The sequence below is a fragment of the Sprattus sprattus genome (assembly GCF_963457725.1).
Source record: "Sprattus sprattus genome assembly, chromosome: 10".
NCBI classification, from domain to species: Eukaryota; Metazoa; Chordata; class Actinopteri; order Clupeiformes; family Clupeidae; genus Sprattus; species Sprattus sprattus.
The window spans coordinates 19,031,037-19,054,198 of NC_137908.1; the positions used below are offsets into that span (position 1 = coordinate 19,031,037).

Genomic DNA, 23,162 nt, shown 5'->3' on the forward strand with positions numbered 1-23,162 from the left:
AGCTATGCCAGGAGCTTAGCCTGATAGTGCTGTAACAGCGCGGCCGTGTTCGTAGAACACACCGCCTGCCCAGCCGCTAAATAGGCTTTCTCCGCCAGCGCCGCCTGATGCCTGGCCACCCCAGTAGGCAACTGGGGTCCATGACCGAGGCGCATCGTGTGGGTGGAATGGGCTAGGTAGCCCGCAACCGCCTCCTCAACCGGAGGGAAAGCAAGGTAGCCAAACTCCTCCTTCTTGTCTACATTCATGTAGCACCCGAAGCCTGGTACAGAGGCTCGCCCCAAGTAGGGCGTGCCCCACGTAGCCTTAACCTCCTCGTGCACCTCCTCGAAGACGGGGAGGGTGCACTGTGCCACCACTGGAGGGCCCCCATAAAACATCCCGTCCAGCAGGGATGATTGTCCCTTGGGCGGAGGAGGGAGAGGGAGACTCAGAGTGTGCGCCGCTCTCATCGCCACCTCGTGGAGCTGCTGACCCAGCATTTTTGATGTGACCGTGGGCGAGCTAGCCCGTGGTAGCGCCACATCCATCTCCCCCTCCTCTTCCTCTTCCTCCTCCTCCTCCTCCTCCTCCTCCTCGCCCGAGGCATAAGAGTAGTCCACCAGACTCTCTGTCTCTAGCCCAAAATCAATTTGCCCACTGGAGATAACCGCAAATCCGGAGGGTAACTCCACAACCTCAGGGTCTGGGCTGACCAAGAGGGCAGGCGAGGCGAAAGGGGACTGGCTGTCACCGGGCACTGAACTGCCTGGGGCCGAGGAGGCGACCAGCCCGACAGGGGACCGCTCCCCGGTTGGCACTGCAGTCGCTGTGTCATCGCGCTCCCATAGCGCGAAACGTCTCCTGGCCCTGGCTACGGTCATCGTAGCACATACATTGCACCCAGAGTCGGTGCCACCCACCGCCGCCTCCGCATGCTCCCTACCGAGGCAGAGAACACAACGTCGGTGGCGGTCGCCCTTTTCCTTGGCATGGCCACACCCCGGGTAGCCCTGGCACGACATTTCTGTAAGAAAGGAGAAATATTAAGCACACAGAGAAATATTAAGCACAGTATCACCAACACGAGGTTAGCAAACCCCGCTAGCAGGCTAGTCGGAGACTAGCTAGTCTAACACGTTGCTGACAGTGAACTTGACTTTCTAAAAGCAAGTCGTACTTGTAGCACTCTTGAGGTAGTGAAGGTTAAAATAACCCGAAACTCACCAGCTCGTAATGAGTATTAATCAGTTGGAAAATAGAAACAAGTATTATACGACCAGTTATAGCGTAGAGAATAATCTCGGAGTCCAAATCTTACACGAAGATTTTGAAAAGAATGATGGAGGAGCGCGCCGTGGTTTTTATAGGCTCCGGTGGGGGCGGGGCCAGAGCACGGCTCACTTCTCCCTGCCTAGCGGCGTGAATGAATAAGTTCTTCGAACCAGTCCATGACACTAGGTCAAGTCCCGTTATTATATCGCAGTTCCTGCGATAAGGAACCACAAACAGGCGAAGAGGAGTGCCCTGTGTAACCTAGAGAATGGGTATAAATCAAGGTTTTCAAAAGGTCCTGTCTAGATCCAAGGTCGAAAGGACCATACAGGGTCACAGAAGCCACCCTAATGGTAGTAAGGGTACAAGGAACAGACACTTGGTAACATCTTATTCACTGTCATAAAGCTTCTCCACTCAGACAGTGTTTGAAAATTCCAGGAGGAGACCCTGGAACCCGGCAAAAGCTCAGATATCCCAGAACGTGAATAATGAGGACCTGCTCTGTTTAACCCTGCTGATAGGGTACCCATTTCAAATGGTGCCTACTGTGCCCGACAAATTCCACTGTTTAAAATCTATACAACGGACAGGGAAGCAGAATTAGAAGGAATCAGAAGATATATGTGGGAAAATTAAGCCAGAGGTAGAAATAGGGAGTACATTGAAATTAAAGATGGTCAATGTAAAAGTGACCTGTAAAGTGATTGATGCAGATTGGTGCTAACAGTAACTACAGCAGAAGCAAGAAGGTTAATGGGGTCATACACCGTAACATGGACAGTAGGAAAACCCAGATGTAGCTTAGATTGGGGAACAAGCAGGAGGGGGAAAAGGAGGAGAGGAGAAACTAGAGAAGGCAAAACCGGGGAATGGCTGGTACCAGTGGGCACACTACACTGGGGAAAAGACAGCCGAATGAGGTTGGGTATGTGCAGGAGTAAAGCCACCATACCAGTTAATACACCACACAAACCTGTTTTATGTCATTAAAAGAACAGCAGTTTAAGTGCTATGAGATCCTGTCCAAGAACCTTGGTTGTCCTAAGAAGCCTCCCATCCAGGCGGTCCCACATCTGTTAGTTCGCGTGAATTTCTGATTGTGAGCTAGGGATTTATTTTTTACAATACCTAATGACTTCTGTTCTAACATACTTAAGCCTTCCAGTCAGGTGTTTTCATCAATGGTAAAATGTCAGAACATTAGAAATCACAATACGTTGAATCACTGAAGAAAAAGTGAAGACTGTCTGATGTGGTGTAAACTTTGGACTTGATGTTGTGTCCTAACCTTCTGCTCTTCTTTGCTTCAGTAATCGTATTTCTGTTGTGTAAGGTGTTTCCAATTCCTGCTTCCTGTCTTTAACAGCAACTCCCTTAGTATGTCGACCAAACTATTAGTTACGTCCTGTCTGCTGCATTTTCCTGGAACTAAGTAACTTTCCATTCAAACACAGCTTCTAACCAGAGAAATATGCAAAACTGTTTGAATCACATAGTTTGTCCTCGTCTTAATATGTTAAATAGTATCCTGGTTAACAGGCACGACTCTATGCATATAAGTTATTAGCCTTATGACGTGTGCCTATGTTGTGTCAAGTAGTTAGTCAGTGGGGTCAAATTCAGGTTTGTCTTAATATTATGCACCGCCCCTTATTGTGGCTTTATACACATGTAGCACTTGAAGAAAACTAGTGTGTGCCTCGTTGTACCACAAAAGCTCAATTTGTGTCTCTCCAATTTGACTGACTCTAAAAGTTCTAGGCATTTATGAGGCTGAATTGCCTGCTGTGTCTTCAGGAGCGGTGAAACAGAGCAAAGGAAATGGGGATGGCGAAGAAGAATGCAGGGTTGACTGTGCAGAGAGAGGTCCTGGATGAGCAGATGCTGGAGGATGTCACACAGAGGCTGGATTACAATGACCGTCATCCTCCACTCATCAAACATATTAGACACCTTTTCAGGTAAATCAAACTGTCCCAAATTATTCTTGCTTTGCATTGGCACATAGGTGGAAAAAGCTAACTTGTAAATTAAAGACTATAGGTTGCCCTAATTTGTATTCATCTTTCAACCCCAGGAACAGCAAGTACAGTAAGGCAACCAGTGATATGATCTACTGCTGTTTACATAGATCTATAATAATGTATTGGCCATTACTAGCATCTGTTTATCATGCTGTTAAGTATGAGTATTAGTTTTATGGATTCTGTGTGGAGCAAAATAAACAAACAAAAAAAAACTTGTGTTCATGCTTTGTTTTCTCCCTCTTTGCATTGGCACATAGGTGCAATTTGCTTGGGCTGAAGAAGAAGGTGCTAGGTTGCTTTCCAGTTCTCTACTGGCTACCGCGCTATTCCATCTGGGACTATGGAATGCCTGACATTGTATCTGGCATTAGTGTTGGAATCATGCACCTTCCACAAGGTAAGATGAGTGACCTCACTAAGACTAACAGAGTAAAAACCAATGTATAACATTATACTGCTGTAGTGATCTAGACAGTTTATCCTCATGTGGGTTCTGCAGGGATGGCCTATGCTTTGCTGGCATCTCTACCTCCAGTATACGGTCTTTACACATCCCTCTACCCTGCCCTGGTCTACTTTTTCTTTGGCACCTCCAGGCATATCTCCATTGGTAGGTGAATGTCCCTGTACATTTTTGCATTAAAGCTCACTGTTACACCTCTGGCTAAACCTATTCAATACTACCTTTGATGAATTTGTCGCTGATTTCCCCAACTTTGAAATGTCGTACATGTTCCAGTCATAGTCTCTGATTACATGTCATGGTGTCTTAGGGGATTTCCCTAAACGGGGGTATTAGGATATTGTATTCCTGGTGTTTTGTATGACCTGAACCCTCTGTTGTAATGCATCCACAGGCACCTTCACAGTGCTTAGTATCATGGTCGGCAGTGTGACAGAGAGACTGGTTCCAGATGTTCCAGAGTACTTATTTGCTGATGGCAACAACTCAACCGCTGAGTATGTCATGGCCAGGGACCTCTCAAGGGTGCAGGTCGCAGCTGCCACCACGGTCTTGGCAGGACTTATCCAGGTCCCTCACACATTCTCTGCCCACATACATGATTCTTAGAAAACCTACAGTTGTTTGCCACCTTGTTCAGAAAAAAAAACATTTATATGCCAGTTGTTTGATGTCTTTATATACAGACACTATTAAAGCAAATCATATCATGTTTTATATCAAGTGCAAATGAGTAATGCTGCTCCGCTGCTCTACAGCAATCTAAATCACTGTATGTGTTCTGTGTCTGTAGGTGTTGCTCTAGAGCAGATTGAATCACTGTTTGTGTTCTTTGTGTCTGCAGGTGGTGCTCGGCCTTGTGCAGTTTGGCTTTGTGGGCACATACCTGTCGGAGCCGGTGGTGCGGGCCTACACCACTGCAGCTGCAGCCCATGCAGTGGTGGCACAGCTCAAGTACCTGTTTGAAGTCTCGCCCACTCGCTTCAGTGGTCCACTTGCTCTCATCTATGTGAGGAGAACTGCACAAATTCTTACTAAAACATACTAACATACTCGTATGGCTGGTCAACTCATATCAATATGCTCTAGCAATTTTACTTAACCAAACAGATGCATAGAACAAGGATCACACAGTTAATGTATTTTCATGTGTACAGCTTGTGTATGACTACCCCTGATGTCATCCCAATATGTTTTAGACACTGGTGGATGTGTGCTCACTGCTCCCTGAGACTCACCTCCCTACACTAGCAGTCAGTGGTGTGTCCATGCTGGTCCTGATCATCGCCAAGGAGCTCAATGCAGCCTACAGACACAAGCTGCCTGTGCCGGTCCCCGTGGAGCTGATCACTGTTGGTTTTCTACTAACATCTTTCACTCTAAATCTCACATGCTGTCATGTTGTCAAGCATGCCATTACATTGTCTGCATGCATTATACTGTATATATATGTTAAAAAGAATGCAATATTTTGTGTTGAATATGCTTTATTATAATCAAGTACTTTATGGTATAATTTGTGTTTCCAGTTTTCCAAAATACTTGTGAAATTCTGAGATGTTGGCCCGGCTGTGATGTGTGATGTGTATGGCAGGCTGATGTGTTGCGCCACTGAGGGGTCTCACAGCCCGTCTGCTGAGTCAGCTTTGTGTTCTACTCTCAACCTGCCTCACACAGCACTTCTGGGCTAATTATCACAGATAACAGAACAGCTCTGGCTTCTCATTCACTACATACTTACCTGCCCCAGCACACACTTAGTTACACAGAGATTGTTTGTGTGTGAGTGTATTTGTGTCCGTGCGCACTTGAATGTGTTTTTTTATCTTTGTGTGTGTGCATGCACATTGCCTTACAGTACATTGTGGATGTACAAACGCATAGCTGTTCTCTGTTTCTAGATTGTGGCAGCAACTCTGATCTCGTCCTATGCAGAGCTAAGTAGTTACAAGGTCCCTGTGGTTGGGGAGATCCCTTGCGGGTAGGTTCCGTGACTCACCCTTCATTTGCACACACTTTGTGCAAAGATTATAAATTTGAGAATGAGTGCCCAGTTTCTAAACTGAAATGCATATCTGCGACTCTGGAGTTTCTGGAGAAATGATGCAGTCAGCAGTCGCACGCTGATCACTGATGCTGACCTCTCAAAATGATAATATCATGTTGTGTTAGCGCACAGACCAGCTGCAGGCACTCATGCAGCAACAGCCAACGACCTCACTGCCCCTCGCTTCATTTCCTTACCTAAGAGGATTGTCATGGCCGGCCCAGTGTCTGCTAGATCCTTCATCTTTATATGTGGTGTTACAATGTAGTTAACATCTGTTATCCTGTCAGTGATCTGTTATACAGCAAATGCCCATGGAGATGAAATGGATTGTAGTAATCAATGGTCCTACTGATCGCTGGAACATAAAAAAAACACATGTTTGACGTAATAACTGTTCATGAAACGCAGTAAAGTGTAGCTGGAATGGTTTGTAAATATTTCTCAGAATATATACATTGCACTAGATATTTTAGGTGCTGACTGTATGCAAACTGTGTTCATTTCTAAAGCAGCACTCATCTGGCATCACCATGTTATGGTAATTACTTGCCATATCTGTTCACTGATTTGCTGCTTTGTCTTTGTCATTGGCTCACCCCCAGACTGAGCCCACCCAGTGTGCCTGATTTGAACATCTTTGGAGAAGTAATTGGGGACGCTTTTGCCATAGCTATCGTGGGCTACGCTATCTCTATCTCTCTAGGCAAAACCTTTGCCCTCAAGCATGGATACAAAGTGGACAGCAATCAGGTATCTCTTCTTTAAATGTGTTGAAGTCTGGAGTCATGGCTAGGACCTCATAGGGGGATCATTCTGTAAATGACCACACTATATATGGTATACATACTGTTTTTTGGTAGTGCATTTCCCTGTCATTCCCTCTTGTTTATTGATACTGAACTCAAACTGACTCCATTAATGTCAGCATTAATGTGCTGAATAACTCTAATTTGCTTATCTCTGACATTGTGATAGGAGCTTGTGGCACTGGGCCTCAGTAACACTGTAGGAGGGTTCTTCCAGTGCTTCGCTGTTTGCCCCTCCATGTCCCGTAGTCTCGTCCAAGACAGCGCAGGTGGCAAGACCCAGGTACCATTATTTAGTTCCTCAGCTTGTAAAGCATGGGGGCAGCAAAGCCACAGCTGTAGATTCAAACTTTCTGGCAACAAAATCACAGTGTGTATTATGCTTTCCTTGCATAGCACACTTTGGAGAAATTTACACTTTCTCTCTCACTGAGGTTTTGCACACACAAAGACAGATTCTTTAAAAATGACCTGATGCCAAATCTTCCTCCCCTATAACTGCAGATGGCAGGAGTCTCCTCAGCTGTGATAGTGCTGGTGACAGTGCTAAAGCTTGGACCTCTGTTTCAGGAACTGCCCAAGGTGAGCTTTCCTCATAGCTGATAGCTTTGACTACTTGTGTACATATCTGTTGTGTGATAAATGTTTTATTTTCACTTGGTGTTCCAGGCTGTCCTTGCGGTCATAGTTATCGTAAATCTCAAAGGAATGTTCAAGCAGCATTATGACATAGTGACTTTGTGGAGAAGCAACAAGATTGACCTGGTGAGTGTCCGAATATTTACAATACAATAAGCCCTATATAGTTAATTGCGAATGTGTACAAAAGGAGAATAAACTGATTTGCAGCATTATTCAACAGTAGCCATGCCCCTTCTGCATTTGTTACCTCTTAAAAGAGCAAAAGTGCGATTACTCACACACACTTACTTGTTTTGTCTGAAGCTCGTATGGCTGGTCACCTGGGTGTCCACACTGCTTTTGAATTTGGACATGGGTCTTGGGGCCTCTGTTGCCTTTGCCTTGCTGACTGTGATATTCAGGACCCAGCGGTACCTTAGTTTCTGTTCTCTTTCTGATTTGTTTTTTCATGTGTTGTTTTACTCCTTTGATGAGTTTATCTGGGGATTTTTTTCAAACTGATGCTCCCTCACCTCGTCTCTACCTTGTGTTCTTGCAGGCCGACATACTCTGTACTGGGTCATGTTCCTGGAACAGAACTGTATGTGGACATGGAGACACATAGAGGGGTAAGAGTAGTACCCGTAGTACCATACCATTGTATATACAGTATATGGGCCACTCTACCGAATTGGTGCAAAGTCACGTCGGAAATATTTTTAATTTGTTTATGTTTTATTCCCAAAACTTTGTCCGTATGTATATTGTAACATATCTAAAGTACACATATCTAGTAAAAGAACAGTCAATTTTTATATTGTATTTTCAGAATATGTTGGAATGTTTTTCCTCTTCCAAAAATTGTCACTACCGAAACATCACATTTACTATAGTAAAAAAGTATTATTATTGACCTGTTCAGATTGTGTTTCCTTCCCTTCTTTGAATAGTATTTTTGCTAATATTTCTTGAAGGTTTTCACAATGAAATCCATAAAAATGAAATTTTTACCAAATTTTCAAGATCAATTTATCTGTTTCGGTAGTGACTACTGTTTCGGTAGTGATTGCTCTGTTGGATGGATGTTCATTTCTCTCCCAAAATCTTCCAAAAGGTGCTCTGGGCCGCCCTTTAGTCCACACAACACATGTATTTAAAAATTATGGGATTGAACTACTTACCATTTCATTTTGTCACTACCGAAATCATCTGGTCACTACAATATGTTTCGGTAGTGACTGTTTCGGTAGTGACAATTCTAGCTAACTTCAAGCATAAATAAAGAATTCTAGCAAGCACACGGCTTGCAAACAAATATTTGAAGAGGTGTACACACATACAAACATAAGATTTTTCATGAAACCCCAAAAGGTTTACTTAATTTAAGAAAACATGGGTCTCGGTAGTGACAATTCTTAAGGTTACACGTCGATTTTCAGACTTTGAAACACATTTATATAAAAACTATGGGATTTAGCTACTTACCATTCAAACATGAGGGACAGGGATGCAGTGTCACTGCATGGTCAAAAATGCAGGGTCGTGGCTAAAACACAGGCTCAGCCAATGGACTAAAACTCTTGTGTTTCGGTAGTGACATGAAAACTAGGGACATGATTTTTTGAGTATAATTAATTGATTTCAAAATTGAACCCACAATAAATCTAAATATTCCAAGTTCTGTTTCAACCCAATCATAAAGATCTTTGAAATTAAATCATTGAAAAAAATTGAAAAGTGTTATTTAAAGGCATTGAAATTTAGATGTCAGGGCTGGGGACAGCTACTTCCCAATAGAAAGTACCCTATAAATGATGATTTTGTATATATTTAGCTTATCACTATCTCATTTAATGCATTGGGTTTATATAGACCATAACATTTTCTTAGTAAATATCTATGCCTAAATACCTAATTGTTTTGTAAATAGTTTTTATTGTTGAGGGACTGCATATTACACGAATTCGGTAGAATGGCCCATATATACTATTGCCTGGGTGAATGTCTTGAACACATCCTATGATTTTCAATAGAGTATGCCAAAGAAGTCAGTCCTGTAAATAACCTCAATGGGTCCATAAGTGATATGTTAATCCTCCTCTGGGTTCTTCTCTGTATCAGGTAAGGGAGGTCCCAGGTGTCACCATTTTCCGCTCCTCAGCCACTGTGTACTTTGCCAATGCTGAGCTTTATCTAGAAGCCCTAAAGGCAAAGGTCAGAATCACCCCCATCACATCACCTTGCACCCCTGTTGACTTATGTTTAATCTTCAACCTATTCCTTTCACTACCCTGTCCTTCAAACCACACTTCTCAAATATTATGACATTAACAGCACATTCTACATGAGCTGTAACCTTTTCGAAGAGATGAGATGACAAATACATTCTTCCATCCCTCTGACTTTACCATGAGTGTAGAGTGGGCTAGACATCGGTAAAATGATTACCTATAAGAGGAGACAGGAGGCCAAGCAGAAACGCAGAGAGAAGAGAATCGAACGAAGGGCCAGGCGTCGAGCCAAGAGACATGTGAGTTTATTTTGATGTCAAGACATTCCTATGAATTTAAATAATATTGTATGTCCTGATTCTATGCAATCCTGAATGTGAGATTATCTCCTGCGTTAAAATTGCTCTTTAAGTTTTGAACACTCTGATATGTATGGGGGTATAGAACATTAAGCTTTGTGTGTCTGCTTTATGTGAATGTTATATTCAGTCTGATAATATAAGACTGACAAGGAAAATGCATCACTCCCATTTCATTCATTCATTCATTCAGTAACCCATTCAGTCCTTTCCATTTGTAAATCAGCAACAGTCTATTAGGGCAGCTTCTCAGAGGAGAGAGGTGTTTTCGGTGGAGGAAGAGGCAAGCCACTGGAAGGAAGGGCGAGGGAAGATTGGAACAGCACCACCACTGGGAGAGGAGCAGTGCTGGCGGCCGCGTGAGACTAGCACCGTGTTCGTCATGCCTGACTCCCCAGGTACGGCTGCGGGTCAGTGCAGCTGGGTCTACCTGAAGGGCATAGATCCAGACAGTGACACCCAAGGCTCGACAACACAGGATGGGGACGATGCAACACTAGATGGGGACGATGCAACACTAGATGGGGACACCGCCACACTGGATGGGGACACCACCACATTGGATGGGGACACCATCACATTGGACTCCTGCAGCATGGAGAGAGTCTCCCTGGGCTCGCTAGGCAAGTGGACCTGGGACATCCACTCTATGATACTGGACCTTTCCACAGCCAACTTCATTGACACAGTGGCCATCAAGTTGATGAGAAATGTAAGTTACTGATGAGAACTGGCAGAAACAAAGAAGTGGTTTGCAACTTGACAGTCAGAAAAGAGGAGAGGGATACAGGAAGAGAAAGAGAGCTAAACTGTTGGATATTGAGAGCTAAACAGTTTGATATTGAGAGCTAAACTGTTGGATATTGTATTTGTGTTCTAACATCTAAGTAGTGAGAAAGATGAAAGAGACAGCATTTTAGGAACCTTAACGGGCAGCTTTGTTAAGTCAGAAGTAAATGGAATATTACTTAATACATGGAATATTAAAACGAATCTCATTTGTAAATAAATCATAGCAGAAAGTCTGTGCAACTGGTCAATTAATTTTATCTGAAGCTTAGTTTGACCTCTATGCTTTTCAGATTGTCCATGATTTTGGTGAGATTGACATTGATGTTTACGTGGCTGGGTGCCAGGGTAAGTCAGACCAACCATGGTGTCTATAAGCGCTTGTCTCCATTCATAAAACCAAGGCACCAGCATGCCAAATAACTGTCTCCTGTGTTCATCACTCTGTTTTAGCCACTGTGGTGGATGAGCTGGAGAGTGGGGGATTCTTTTCTGACGCCATCACCAAAAAGTGCCTGTTTGCCACAGTCCATGATGCCGTTCTGTACTGCCAAAATCACAAAGGTTACACCCTCCACCCCAGTTTTGAATACAAAATGGTAAGCTGAGAATTGCATTCAAAACACCCAAAAGGCATTGGTCACTTGTACATGGCTCGCTACAAATTACACATTAGTACATGACCTGCGCTTATGACGTGTTGATCACAACTATTTATGTATTTATGACGCAATGATCAGTCTGCACAGAAAACCAATCAAAGGTTCATGCAGATTATTAACCCTTCTTGTTTTCGATATTAACTCTCCCACAGGATATAAGTGGCACCAGGCTCTAAAAATAGTCTGCCTGAGGAACACCAGGGCATGTCAAAGAAGCTTACCAGAGAAACCCTGTGAAAAGGAGAAATGGAGTGAGGTCACTTACTTGTCCAGATGGATCCTCTATCAAGCTCGTTTATACTTGACTAAGACATGCATCTGAAATATAATCACTTGCATATGCAGTGATCATTAGTCAGACAAATATTGAAAATGAATGTTCTAAGCATAAATTAATCTGTGGTCCACCCTGAAATCTTGCAGTTTCCTTTGGTTTAAAAACAATACTTTACAACGGCTTCACTCAACAACTGACAGTGTACATAGATATCATCATTTTTCAGATTTCAGTGCAGTATTTTTTTTACCAACTTTTATAAGTTACGAATTTTGTGGTTGATTCTTTGTGTGATTGTGTTGTGTCAAGAACATATATTTTCTTCTGTGTGTGGAAATGGCTTATGAAGACGTCTTATTTGGCTGATGTATTATGTACACGACTGTGCAAAAATATAGCTATAGCTACTTTAAAAATAATATAAAGACATTTGCATTTGTTACACATTTGACACTTTTACACTACATTTAACATTCATTTCACATTGCTACAGATTATACAAAAAGGTCAATGGTTATTTAATCATCAGTATTTTTATTTTCTTTCTGCTTTAAGTGTTTCATACATTATATTATATAATCGGGACTGTACGATCTATTCCTATGTTTCATTCTTATAATAACATAAACACATATCAACAGAAATAGCTATCAAGATATCTGATGGATATCTTTAGGTCAGACAACTTTTTCTATAATATTTTTCTGTCAGGTGTAGATCAATCCTCGAAATGTATAAGTGAAAATGGGTAAGTTCAATCATAAGTTGAACCTGTATATTGTAATTACTTGCATAATGCAATTGTTGTATTAATTATAATTATACTTATAATTATATAAACACATATCAACAGAAATAGCTATAAAGATATCTGATGGATATCTTCAGGTCAGACAACTTTCTCTGTAATATTTTTCTGTCAGGTGTAAATACATTCTTCGAAATGTATAAGTGAAAATGGGTAAGTTCAATTTTTAGTTGAACATGCGTATTGTAATTAATTGTATATTGCAACTGTTGTATAGTAAATGGCTCATTAATCAAAACTAGCTAACAGGGCTGGTATCTGTCCACTGAGGTTTATTTGAGCCCCACCCATGGGATTACAATTTAACTGAAGATTTAAAAGACGGGTATGTTATAAGACAACTTTTTGGTCAATTCTAAAACGTATTGGATAAAGTGATGACATGACATATTCGCTACGGCACTGTTATAATAAAGAAAGCAGAAATCATATTTTCATTTAAGTTAATGACTTTATTTTTAAATGGCTTTTAATGGAGTAAGAAGAAACCTGAGAGGTTGGAGATGCAGGGATAAAAATAAACTCTTTTCTTTGTGGTTTTATTTTGAAAAAGGAAAAGTGAGTCAGTGCAATAAACACACAGTTGTTCATACTATAAATAACATTGAATTACACGAAATTTTGTACATGTGAAACTAGAAAAGCTCATTCAAACCTGAACTACAGCATAATGTACATCAGAAGTGCAAATAACATTTCACACATGCTTTGTTTTAGAGTGTCTAAGGACATGGTATTCAACCAATGGTGTGGAGGGTAGCAGAGGGAATAGTGACATTGGGTGGCCTGTTTTCATTCATTCAAATTAAAGAGGACCTATTATGCTTTCATGGTTTTGCTTTTTTGTGTGCATATTAACAGTCTGCTGTTGCAAAGCCGAAAGTACACGCCAGAGGGAGTTAAGGCATTTTTACACTTCTACGATTCTCTCCGATTTGGTCGTAGAGGGACACTTTGGCACGCCTTGGCACGCCTTGGCAACACCTTCACCCAGGTGTTGACGCCCATCCGAGCCGTCGGAGAGCCGTCGGAGAGCTGGTCGGAGTCAAACGCTTTTTTCTAACTTTTCTTAAAGAGTCGGAGAGAGTCGGATACCCCCTTGGCTGTGATTGGCCAGCTTACGGCATCATTTCCAAACTACATCATTTCCGTAATCACACATGTCAGGACCTCACATTTCCTGTTTTCTGTCAAAATGTTTTAGTACGACTTTGGTAAACTACAAAGCCTCACCACTTGCGGCATTACGGCTACCGTGTTTTATATAAACCCTCGAAAAGTACATTGCTCCCGACCACTGTTGGTCTCTTGGCTGGTGGCTCGGTGTTTAAAGTGCCTTCTCCAACCAGCTTGAACTGACATCTAACGTAATTTGCTACGGAGTAATGCTGGCAGCATTACTTTGCATCCATTAAATAGGAAATGTATTTCATGTATGTGTAGAACCTATTTAGAATGTCTGACTTTACATAAAACGGCATGTGAAAGCCCTTGAGACAAACATTACCTTTGCCTCAATGAGGGTGGCGTGTGAGAGCATATTACGTATCAGCACGATAACATTGTACTTGTTAGCACGATGCTAGCTAGCTACTATGGGTTTCAATGGGGTTTTGAGCATTAGCAGCACACTTTTGAGTGTTATTGTGAATACTCTAACGCTTGATTTAGCGGAAAATCTAGTAAACGTACATACCACCTGCGCCTCTGTCTCCTGTTCTGTTGTTGTAGTTGTCGCCCAAAAAAAAAATCGCTACAAGCACGTCCTCTGCTAATAACTCAAAGTCCAGCTCCACCATCAACCGCATTGTCTAGCTGGCATCGTTCGCTGTATGTGAGGATTGTCGGGAGGAGGTATTTATACAATAAACGACTACCACACACACAGCGATTTCTCTAAGATCGTCTTCTTGGGCATTAAAGGTGTCCAGGGAGAGGATCATAAGTAAGTGTGCTCCTGTATGTGTTTTTCAACATATTCATGGTTGAAAAGGTAGTCCCACAACTGTATGTTGAGGTATGCATGCTCTTGCTGTGTGTCTGATATAACTATAACACTGCATGTTGATGGCATGATGAATACCGTGGGTTTATTTTTCTGGCCCTGTCCTCAGAGTTTGGGGGGTAATTTTGTTTGAAGTGTGCATGCTTTGTTTCATAGTGACACATTCACGTTACCACTTTTTGACAAGGGCAACCGTCTCGTGGCCAATGAGTGCATTGTCATAGCGTTGTAGTTATACAAAGGTTACCCAGCGATCATTGCAAATATGAATGTGACAAAAATACCAAAGAAAATAAGAACGTATTCATTTTATTGGATCGTTTTATAATAGTTTCTGTATTGTATGTAAGATAAGCATATCGTTTTGTTATAAATCGCTACTATGTTTTTGACAAAAAAATGACCACCACGATGGAGATAAATTTGCCTTCTCAAGTGAATATATAGCATTAGACATGCTAATATTGACTAAGCTAAATGTCTCCAAGGCCCATGTGACGACACCTGCTCGACCGGTCCAGAAGCAGCGTCCGTGTCATGGCATGTCAGTGACAGTTGGGAGGGAAAACAATCAATGACTTCCAGTAAAGAGGTAATGGGGTAGCTACGTGCTCGACAAACAGTCGTTACCCCACCCAGCGGTCCGGCGAGGAACAGGCTTTAGGACGCATAGCCGTCGGAGTAGTATGTAAGCCCGACCAGTACGTTCAAATTTTTCTGAATCAACCGCCTGCCCCCGCCCGCCCATTTTTTTTTCGAGGACGGAGAGGGATGCAGAAGTATATTGAGGCCTTTACTCTCCCACAGAAACTACTTTTCTCAGCTGCCCGAAAAGCCTTGTTGGAATTCCAGACACAGGAGCTCTAACAGAACGATGCAGACAGAGAGTGAATTGAGATGTACAGTACGAGGAAAATATATTTTTAGAACAGCAGACCTAAAAAATGTATTGACAATGAGCATACTAGGTCCTCTTTAAATGTATCAAAGGAATGTATGGATACTTTACATTACTTCTAGAAACCTTTGAATTAAAAAAATAAAGCATGAAGTATGAGGATGTCAAGTGCCAACTATCTATTTTGCGTGTCCATTTGTTTGATCAAGTTCAGGTGCAAAGAATTCTAGAACTGCTGTTGCCTAGCTCGTACATTTTTATGGGAGGCTCTGCCAGGAAAAAAAGTTTGAATACCGCTGGTCTAAGAGAACTGCATATTTTGGCTGATTGCCATGGGGTCAATCTAAAATCCCCAACAAGTTACAATACATCTAGAATATATTCTAGAATAGGGGCAAAACATGAATGGGTACAGCTTTCCAGTGTATAAAAGTATCAAGAATCAAGATTAACCTATTAACCAAGCACGAACACAGGATTAAATGAAGCAAAACCACTTCATATCTTTGACATCAATAAACTGCCGACCAAAACTGTCCCTGAATTCATCTCATATATGTGCCAGTGAATCAGAAAGCCCACCAGGGGAAGGACAAGGCATTTACAAACTCAGTAGTCCCTAACAAAAGCTATATAAGCATTTAAAGTGCCAGAGGTGGTCAAATACTGAAATGTTCTTCAGAGAAACACATGTACTCTAACATTCAATTACAAGGGAAACTTAGACAACTGGTCCTAAAACTGCATACACAGCAGGCAGGTTTTCTGCTAGGTTGTCATACACAAAACAAGTTAGATCTGTATTGGATACCACACCAGTGTCATGCCTTTGCTACAGATGGAGAGAAGGGCAGGAAGCAGGAAGGGATGTCATTAACTGCCTTATCTAGTATCACTAAAATCACATGGTTCTATGAAATGCTCCGTTTTGAAAGGTCAAACAAGGCATTTATAGGTCTGATATTTCCAAACAATAGACCAGTGAGCATTGAGACCATTACATATCTAGTTATTGAGTTTTCATGGACTAAAGCAGAAGCTAGTCAGTCAGCATTAAAACTATAGAAATTGTTTATAGTCACCAACCTTTGTGATAACATCGATCTGTTTTCACAAGTAGATGAATAATAATCAGGATAGCCAGTTGATAATTATTGAAACATATACCACAGCAGAGTATGATTCCAGCATCCTGAGTGTATTTCTTAATAATCATCTGGATGTGTGTAATCCCTTATGTCATTTACCCTGTTTTCAGATTGCCCTGCTGATGTGCTGCACATGAACTCTTTTAGTACATTAAATAAATTAGCTACAGTGCATATTTAGATTAGATCTGAAAGGGTTGGCTGGATAAAACTTTTTTCAGACCAGTGAAGAGACTACATGTACATGTGTGTGTGTACAAACAAATAAGCAGGTAAGTGTGTGTGTACGTAGGTGCGTCAAGTGTGCTTTTGGTCACTGAGCTATAACTCCACATGGGGATCTGTGTGCCGCGAGGAGCTGGACTCAGGGGGCTCACCCTGGGTCTCATGCTGCTGCTGCTGGGACACCAGCTGCTGGTAGCGGGCCTGCCTCTGGAAGTCCGGGTCCACGTTGATCCAGTTGTTGGCCACCCACTTGGTGCCACTGGTCACCACACAGCCTCCATGCAGAGAGTACTCATCCTGCTCACCCACCCAGCCTGCAGCACAGACAAGCAGAGTAGAGGGAACTTAAATGTCACACTTCACCAGCAAAGTCCAGCAGGGGCTGAGGGTTAACATTATCTTTAATCCAATGTATAGGGTTAGATAAATTAGCAAAGACTGTGTGTGAGTGGTTGGTTGGTTGGTCGCATGTGTGCAGGCATTGATTGTGTTGGACTGTGTGCCAGGTGTCCTCCTGTTACCTCTTCCATCAGACAGGTAGTTGTACCAGAAGACTGCTGTGCCTTTGGTAGGTTTCACTCTTAGGTTTCCCTTATCGCAATTTTTCCTTGTGTCCAACAGATCCACTTCATTTTGAATCAGCGACTAGAACACACCAAACACACACACACACACACACATTTTACTGTAAATCCATGCAGCAGATACACTGATGCACACAGAAAATATAGTCAAAGAGAGACAATACCAACCAATTCTTCGTAAGTCCTGTTGTCGGCTACAGGAAATATGGTTTCTCCGCCACCCTCCACTGAGTTTAGGTAGTAGAGCACTGTAATGTACCTGGTCCCAAAGATAAAAGATTAAAGAATTACTAATAAATAATGGAAGTCCATGTCCCTTTACACATTGATTCCTAACACAATATATACAATTGTAACATTGATACTACAATTTCATTAATTACATTTTAAGTTTAGATATTACTTATACAAAATCATCACATTTAAATGATGAGACTATGTGATAAGACTACTACTGAACCCCCACAAGGCCCCCTGACCTGCAAGAAGTCTCGAAGGGGGAGGAGGAGTTTTCAGCCAGACGTGTGTGTGTGCACGTAGTCTCGGGGTAGACAGGCCCGCTGTCATGGTGACCATGGTAATGGCCACCCTGCTCATAGCGTACCACCTGCAGGGGCTCGCTCAGGTCTACCAGTTCCGAGGGTAAACGGGTCATAAGGGTCACCCTGGAGATGGCCAGCGAGTGGAGAGAGGAAAAGAGTGGTGTTGGTGGGGTCAGTTGAAAGAGGTGAGGTTAAGGTGAAAAAGATAGTTGAGTCTTGCACCTTTGGGTGTTTCTACATCCAGTTATTTAAGAAGGGTTTATTTTGAACCCCGGTTAATCTCCCTTGAGAATTCCCTTTGTTTGAGTGTATATGAATGCAGCTGAATTTGCATCTGAACAAAAATACTCTGTCTGAGAGGTCCCAGGCAAGGTCATCATGGGACATCTTTATGCTAACTAATGAGCAGTGTCTTTGTAGGCACAACATTGTAGCAATTCCCTCCCTAGTTCGAAACAGTAGAAATCAATCAACCTAAATATATTACAACATTTTCACATTTGTAAGCAGATTGTTATGAATAATAATACAGGGGAATACAGGGGAATCAAGTCCAAATTGATCCTAAACTGTGAGTTAGGTGTGAAAAAGCTGTTCTCCGTGGAAATCAGTACAACATCAGAAACAACTCAAGAATCTATCACTTGGGCAAGAGATGTTTCCATCTCACTACCAGGACTTAATAGTAATGAGGATTTAATCCACATTAGTTCAATAGACAGGAGCAGTGAGTCAAAAAAGGGATAAAAGATAGCAGAGAGTGGAATAGACGTGTGCAGGCTGCCATACCTCTTTCTGACCTCCTGAAGCACTTGATGCGCCTCCTTTCCCTGGTAGAGCCAGGTGTGTCTGCTGTTTCTTACCAGCTGACTACGCTTCAGGCCGCGTCTCTTAAGGAAACGCTGGAACGCATCACCGCTTAGCAGACGGAACTCATCCAGACTCAACAGACCTGGGGGTCACACAAAGGGGTGTGCGTGTGGTATTACTGATGGTAAACTAGTATAGCAAGGCACTGGAAATGCTACAGTTATTATTTTAATTACTTGTCCATGTCATGGTGACCGTAGTAAGTTTAACTAAAAATTGAACTTTGGTGGGTCTCACCATTTCCATCGGAGTCTGCGTGCAAACCTGCATAAATCTCCCGCAGGTTCTCTGGAGTCAACCAGATCCCATCCCGAACGCGGGAATGTGTCAAAATCTGCAGACATTAAAAGAAATAACACAGCTACACTTGTCTACTGTGTATGGTCCATGACAAACATACATACACATACAGGGTGAGGGTTGACATAAAGCATTTGCAAAAAACACAAACACAGACAAGTGGATTATCAAACACACAAACCCACACACACACACCTCCTGAGGCTGTAACTGGTTGTCCTGGTTAAGGTCCAGTAGGTTGAAGATCTCCTCTGGGCTGAGGTTGAGCTGCTCAGTCAGCTCCTCCTGGCCTTCAGGCACCATCACCTGACTCTCCATCAGCCCTTTCAGTTGGGCCAGCTGGATGACCACACGGCACTCCTCATCAGTCAGGAAACCAGGGACCTCTGTAGCCACACACCCGCACACATGGACCCCACACACACGCAGACACGCACAACAGCCAGACAAGCACATGCAAACCCACAGACAGACATAAGGCAGACAAATACTGTATATAGCCACACAGCATACGCAATAACACATGTAAGGGGAGAAACAAGCAGGCACATGGATACCTAAGCAAGGGTTTGTGGGATATATACCAGACATCCATAGACGGACACTGTTTTGATGAATATTACACTTTTCAATTAATCGGTTCCCATAAAGTACAGATTTACACAACTGTACAGCAGTTACGAAGCTAGCAAGGTTTATTTCAGTGTCTGTCAACTGTGCAGTTGTTGGTGCTCGCAAGGCAAGGCTGTTAGGTTTTAGCTTGCTAGCATGCTAGTTTTAGACAAAAACTCCTGACTGCTGCTTTAATCACTCCATATGCCTACATTCTTCACCAGATCAGCCGCAGCAGCAGAACAGGCGTCAGAACTGCAAGGACAATTAGGCCTTGGACTTAACATTTTCAGGACTGCATCTGGGTCTAGTGGAGGAGATGTTAACAGTTTTCTCCACTATTTAAATTTGAGCAAATATGGATTGATATCAGGTGTTATTTGAATATGTTTTATGGCTGGTGATGTAGGCTTGTAAAAACATAGGCCTGTAAGAACATTGACCTGTAAATCAAAGGCCTGTAAGAACAAAGGCCTATAAAATCATAGGCTTTTAAAAACATAGGCCTGTAAAATCTTTGTTCCAGTCTGGGCCATTGTGCTAGTAACTAAGTATCAGGCATAGTACCTGAATAAACGCTTAAATAAATTGGGGCAGGTAGGCTCCATTTAAAAACTCTGCCAAACAGTAGCATACAAGCAGGTCAGGCACACCTCTAGAATGCAACTGATACAATTCACCAATCGACCTTACACTCACAGATACAAATATGCACTCCTCTGGAATTGAGGAGTCATACATAATGTATGTGTGTGTGTGTGTGTGTGTGTGTGTGTGTGTGTGTGTGTGTGTGTGTGTGTGTGTGTGTGTGTGTGTGTGTGTGTGTGTGTGTGTGTGTGTGTGTGTGTGTGTGTGTGTGTGTGTGTGTGTGTGTGTGTTTATGTGTGTACTGTGCTGTGAGAGACTGAGCAGCCCATGTAGTCGAAAAAAGAGTTTTCCCTGGCTTGTGCACACCTATAGGTGGCAAATTCCCATGTAAGTAGCACGAGTCAGTTCAACATTTAAGGCTCGCTGGCTTTTTCTCTGACAGAAAACAGTCTAGAAGGACCATTCAAGCACTCAAGTGTCTCTGGTGCTTAATCTGATCTGAACATAATTCAGCCTGTTGTTTTAACAACATCTGGACTGCTGCACAAAATCACAAAATGAACGAAGGAAAACCTATTCACTCTACTGCCTGGCCACTACTGTGAAATTAATTAAGAAGTAAAGTTTGTATTCACAAATCAGTTTACCAGAGATGGATCCCTATAAACAGGCCCCTCTGACTGAGAATATCACCAGTCCCTAATTTACTGGGAACATTCATTGAGATAAATGGTTAAATATTCAATATTTCAGGCTGAGGGTTTAATATTCCCCTTAAAGGCCCATGGGAGGATCAATTTATCCTCCAACCACTGAAATTGTGGTGAGTCGCTCTCTCTGCCCTGCTCTCTGAGAAACAAACAGTAAAGGACAAATGCCAAAGCATGGGGCATGCATAGCAAAACCTGAAATAATATTTACCAAACAACAGAGGCTTCAAGCTGAGCGTCCTCATCTGGTGCACTTTATTAGGTACAAGAGACACCTTCTGCACATGCCCCACCTATGGATTCAAATACATTTAATTGACCAGCAGTGTTCACCCTCAATCATAACGTTATCAAAAATGTAGCAATACACAATAGGCTATAGGCTACAGTATAAATCATACTGATAAATAGCATATTGAATATATTGTCGTTCTAAATGCAATGCAAAATAGATAGACCTTAACAAGTCTTTAACTAATTCAATAACGTTGACTTACAACTATCCAGTCTTACCATTTCTTCATTAGCAGAACTATAATAATGGTTTAAAGTTTTGCAGAAATGTTTTAGCCTACCCGAATTCCCTCAAGGCGAGGAAGGTGCATGACCTGTGGTAATCTCTCATCATGGGGAACTGGTTGGTCAAAGCTGTTGTGTTGGTGTTGCGTACTACTGGTGAACTCTTTACTTGATGGGCCGTTATTATAGTGGACGTAAAAAAGCAGTGCTATGACATTAATGATATAGACGTGGAAAAAGACCATGACGACCATAAAGTAGGACCGCGAACACACACTGCTCTTCTGCAGTGGGACACGCTCACGGGACATGGGTGGATGAATTGGCGATGACCCTGTCTCTTCCTCGCCACTTTCATCTGCTTCCATCGTTTGGTCTTGAGAAAGGTCTGAATAGCCAATGAAATAAGTTACCCGAGGTAATTATAGCCCCAAGCAGCTATTTCAACTGTTGTGATTGCTTATCTGCCACTCCACTTGAGAGGTCGCGTGATTAAAACGACTGACACATTACTACGACAAAGCTGCCGACCAATGTTATTTTATTATAAGGCTAGCCAGCTAGCAAAAAGTTTACGCATGACAACACACGATTACCATACAGCTATCCCAGACAGATGACCTAATTCCCGTAGTTAGGATTGTTCGAAAACAGTTATTGCACTACAATGTGATAAACGTCTTTTACAAAAGATGCTGACGCAAAGGAAATACAAACCGTATGGCATAACTAGCTTTGCAGTTCCCACAAGTGATGCAGACGACCGCTTCTTATTTACGTTGTGTTTGGCTGGCAGCCAATGCGTCTGTCCACAGCCCAGGCACTAAATACAAATTGCTTTCAGTTCAACATTCTGCATAATGCCGGCATCTTATCGTAATTCTTCCTTCGATTTTAAAAGAGCGTATTTAAAAACGAAGCAACTGTTTCTGCATTAGCCAGTCCCGTATCTGTGAGTTGATAAAACACCATTGCCTTGACAACTGCGGCATCTCGCACCAAAGACCACTGCGGTGACAGCAAACAGGGACCATTTGAACGGATATAGATAGAGCATGCGCAATGCTTCCTGCTGGTGGTGCACACTGTACACTGCCCCAGGGTCAAGGTAATTGCACTCACTAGACTAGACTACATTATGTAAAGCTTGTTTGCAGTGTCATATTTAAATTATCAAATCAAGGCACTGTCAAAGGGCTAAATATATTAGTTATTACTTATGTTGATGCAGAGATTTCAGTATTTGATAGAATAATCCTGTACTGCTGAGTAGAAATATTGTTCCCCCAGAACTGAGCCTAACTCCACCCACTGCAAATTTTGTAAAATGCTAAAAAAGTGGGTTAGGGGCTGGGGTTGAATGATGAGTGAATGATGAGTCCTGACAAGCAAATCTACATAAGACACACAAACGGGCAGAGGCCGGGGGAGGTGGGCTGCCCATTTTATGACGTAGATAAGTCCTAAATGGTTGACTCTATGTCAGCATCAGCCTTGCAAGGTTCAGGGTGATTTTAGACTAGTGATGGGAATAACTTTGAAGGGAGCCGGAGCTTATGGCTTTGGTCCTTTACAAGTGCTGTTTGCTCGCTGTTCTTTTTTTCTCTTCAAGAGAGCGGGGCTTACTATGTTTATCTGTGAAATAGTCATTAGGATAATGATAGGATAAGATTCGGATCAGATTCAAACAATACAATATCATGGACTAGGTTTAGCAGATAGGAGGATGACACACTTGCTTTGCCTTCCTTCACACAAATTCACTATTCACTGTTTACTATTTTAAACAGTAGATGGCATATTGACCCATT

General features: G+C 42.4%; 2 protein-coding genes across 2 annotated transcripts; one reads left to right on the plus strand and one right to left on the minus strand.

Annotated features, from left to right (window-relative positions):
- Positions 1-3,084: 3,084 nt before the first annotated feature.
- On the plus strand, positions 3,085-16,538 carry slc26a6l1 (solute carrier family 26 member 6, like 1; the record flags this gene model as incomplete). The annotated part of the gene is made up of 19 exons (XM_080846088.1): positions 3,085-3,218; positions 3,542-3,681; positions 3,784-3,894; positions 4,142-4,317; positions 4,592-4,756; positions 4,947-5,099; positions 5,649-5,728; positions 6,400-6,547; positions 6,773-6,886; positions 7,108-7,185; positions 7,273-7,368; positions 7,549-7,655; positions 7,784-7,853; positions 9,346-9,438; positions 9,644-9,754; positions 10,041-10,526; positions 10,897-10,951; positions 11,057-11,202; positions 16,512-16,538. 19 exons carry the CDS (start codon positions 3,085-3,087, stop codon positions 16,536-16,538), a joined length of 2,490 nt encoding a protein of 829 aa, XP_080702214.1.
- Positions 16,539-16,722: 184 nt separating this feature from the next.
- On the minus strand, positions 16,723-21,861 carry p4htmb (prolyl 4-hydroxylase, transmembrane b; the record flags this gene model as incomplete). Its single annotated transcript, XM_080846089.1, has 10 exons — positions 16,723-16,940; positions 17,148-17,271; positions 17,379-17,469; positions 17,690-17,875; positions 18,542-18,704; positions 18,860-18,956; positions 19,118-19,308; positions 21,044-21,125; positions 21,408-21,739; positions 21,858-21,861. The coding sequence occupies 10 exons, from the start codon at positions 21,859-21,861 to the stop codon at positions 16,723-16,725; spliced, it is 1,488 nt and encodes a 495-aa protein (XP_080702215.1).
- Positions 21,862-23,162: the final 1,301 nt, after the last annotated feature.